The following is a 1,935-nucleotide window of genomic DNA, read 5'->3' on the forward strand; positions in this document are numbered from 1 at the left end:
ATATACACATCTTATGTACATATAGCTATTTTAATGATCATTGAAGTCGAATATTATTTAATAAACGTACTCTATTCTCTCTGTATTTGTGTGTTAGGTGTGCGTATGTATAATATGTATGTATGAGCGTATGTATAATCATTATTTTACATTCAGTATCGGCGACGCAGGGAACGCCTCTGAAGTGAAACTTGAACAACGTCCTTCCTAGAGAATTATTTGCCTAAGTTAAAACGAGTTCTTTTCAATTACATCAATTTGTGTTTATACATATTTATATTTATATATATTTATATTCATATATCGTATATATTAAAATTTTTATTCAATTGTATACTATTAATCTACTAAGTAACAGAGGTAAAGAAATTAAGGAGTTTCAACAAATCTACGTACGCGTGATATAAGATCCACTTATTTTCATCAAATTTTAGATATGCTAATGATATTTAAACTAAATGTAACTAGAGTGAACGTGCAACAAGTTGTTACATTACAATCCAGGATCTGTTTACAACGAAAAAGCAATTTATCTCATTATGTTATCGGTATTTATTCAAATTAAATATATTAATGTTGAATGCATAATTTTTATTTAAATAAAATATTAATGATGTTCCATTATTTTAAATGATTATAAAATTTGCAATAAAGCAAATGAAAAACTTCTTAACAAAATCCTAAATAATATTATCACATGTAAACTGATCCCGGTTGTAATGGAAAGAGAAAACAACTTAAAATATTTTTTTTTAAATTGCGGAAGGGCAACAGGTAACAGTAATGTCTTGTGGCACAATCTGGGAACATTTCACGTGCATAATAAATAGGTACACTGAAATTGCGTTTAATCGTTAGAGCGCTTATTATAGGTGCACGTCAATCCTTTTCAGTTTTGTTGATTTAGCACTCATTGTTGCGAACATACGTTTTCGTACATCTACTTATCAAGTTGTATTTGATTTTTTTAGGCAATGTAAACGATCGCGTTTACCTTTTTTTTCGCAATAAAACGCAAAGTTTGTAAATTTGCTTCATCTTTCAATGACACTGACCGTTTTTTTCTTACACTGATGCCGACATCTTGTCTTCCGCTAAGGAAGATGTTTACAATCGGTACCCTGTCTCCTTTTTGAACAGAGCTCGAATTATGATTGCATAATTAAATACATTTTATCGCTGCGCCATTAAACCCTACGAGTTCTACAACTCCTCGTACTTAGTTGCCATTTACGATAGGTGTTGTCTTTTTCTTTTTTCCTGAACGGCCGATTACGATACAAATTCCATATAAGTCTCATAAAATCATTTAGTTCATCTGACTGGACAAACTTATCAGTCACGCTCTTTTGCACAGTTTCGCATATAGCGGGAGATATTTGCGTATTTTTCAAAACCTATCTATCTTGGAAGTACTCACGCAACCTGCCTCATTGTAAGCAAAGGTCTCGTAAAAAGATATTCCCACAACGTAATGATTGTGCGACGATCGCGATCGTTTAGAGCCTGGTTTATATACCATGCACGATCATATTACTTTCCTACAGTACCGTTACAGCCTTCGTTAAGGTAGCTTAAGTTTAATTACTTGAATCCTGTCCTATGGGGGCCTCGTAGGATTATGACATAAATGTGCTGTATTTTTGGCGCTGTTGTCGCTGATACTCGCGGGCAGTTGTTGTTGATGATCTTGAGCTTGCGGCGTAGCATTATCAGGCTGTTGCTGCTGTTGTTGGCTTTGCTGCGATGGCATTGGCTGCTGCAGCTGTTGCGCTTTCGACGGTTGCGTGGATCGCTTAGATTCCTGACCCGTTGAATCGGGTAAGGGTATTGGCCTGTGGGATTTCATGTGCGCGCTTCTGCTTTTTACTTTGTTGAAAACTCTGGAAAAAAAATAATTGGGACATCAAACAAGTGGCCGCTTATATTATATAT

At 34.7% G+C, this 1,935-nt stretch overlaps 1 protein-coding gene across 1 annotated transcript in view; it reads right to left on the minus strand.

Annotated features, from left to right (window-relative positions):
* Positions 1–621: 621 nt before the first annotated feature.
* The window catches only part of LOC108686868, a 292,272-nt gene continuing 290,958 nt past the window's right edge, over positions 622–1,935 (minus strand). Inside the window, exon 20 of the mRNA XM_018192364.1 lies at positions 622–1,883. Coding sequence (XP_018047853.1) covers positions 1,601–1,883 — 283 coding nt within the window. The 3' untranslated portion in view covers positions 622–1,600. The remainder of the gene's footprint in view (positions 1,884–1,935) is intronic.

This window comes from Atta colombica, unplaced genomic scaffold (genome assembly GCF_001594045.1).
Source record: "Atta colombica isolate Treedump-2 unplaced genomic scaffold, Acol1.0 scaffold198, whole genome shotgun sequence".
NCBI lineage: Eukaryota > Metazoa > Arthropoda > Insecta > Hymenoptera > Formicidae > Atta > Atta colombica.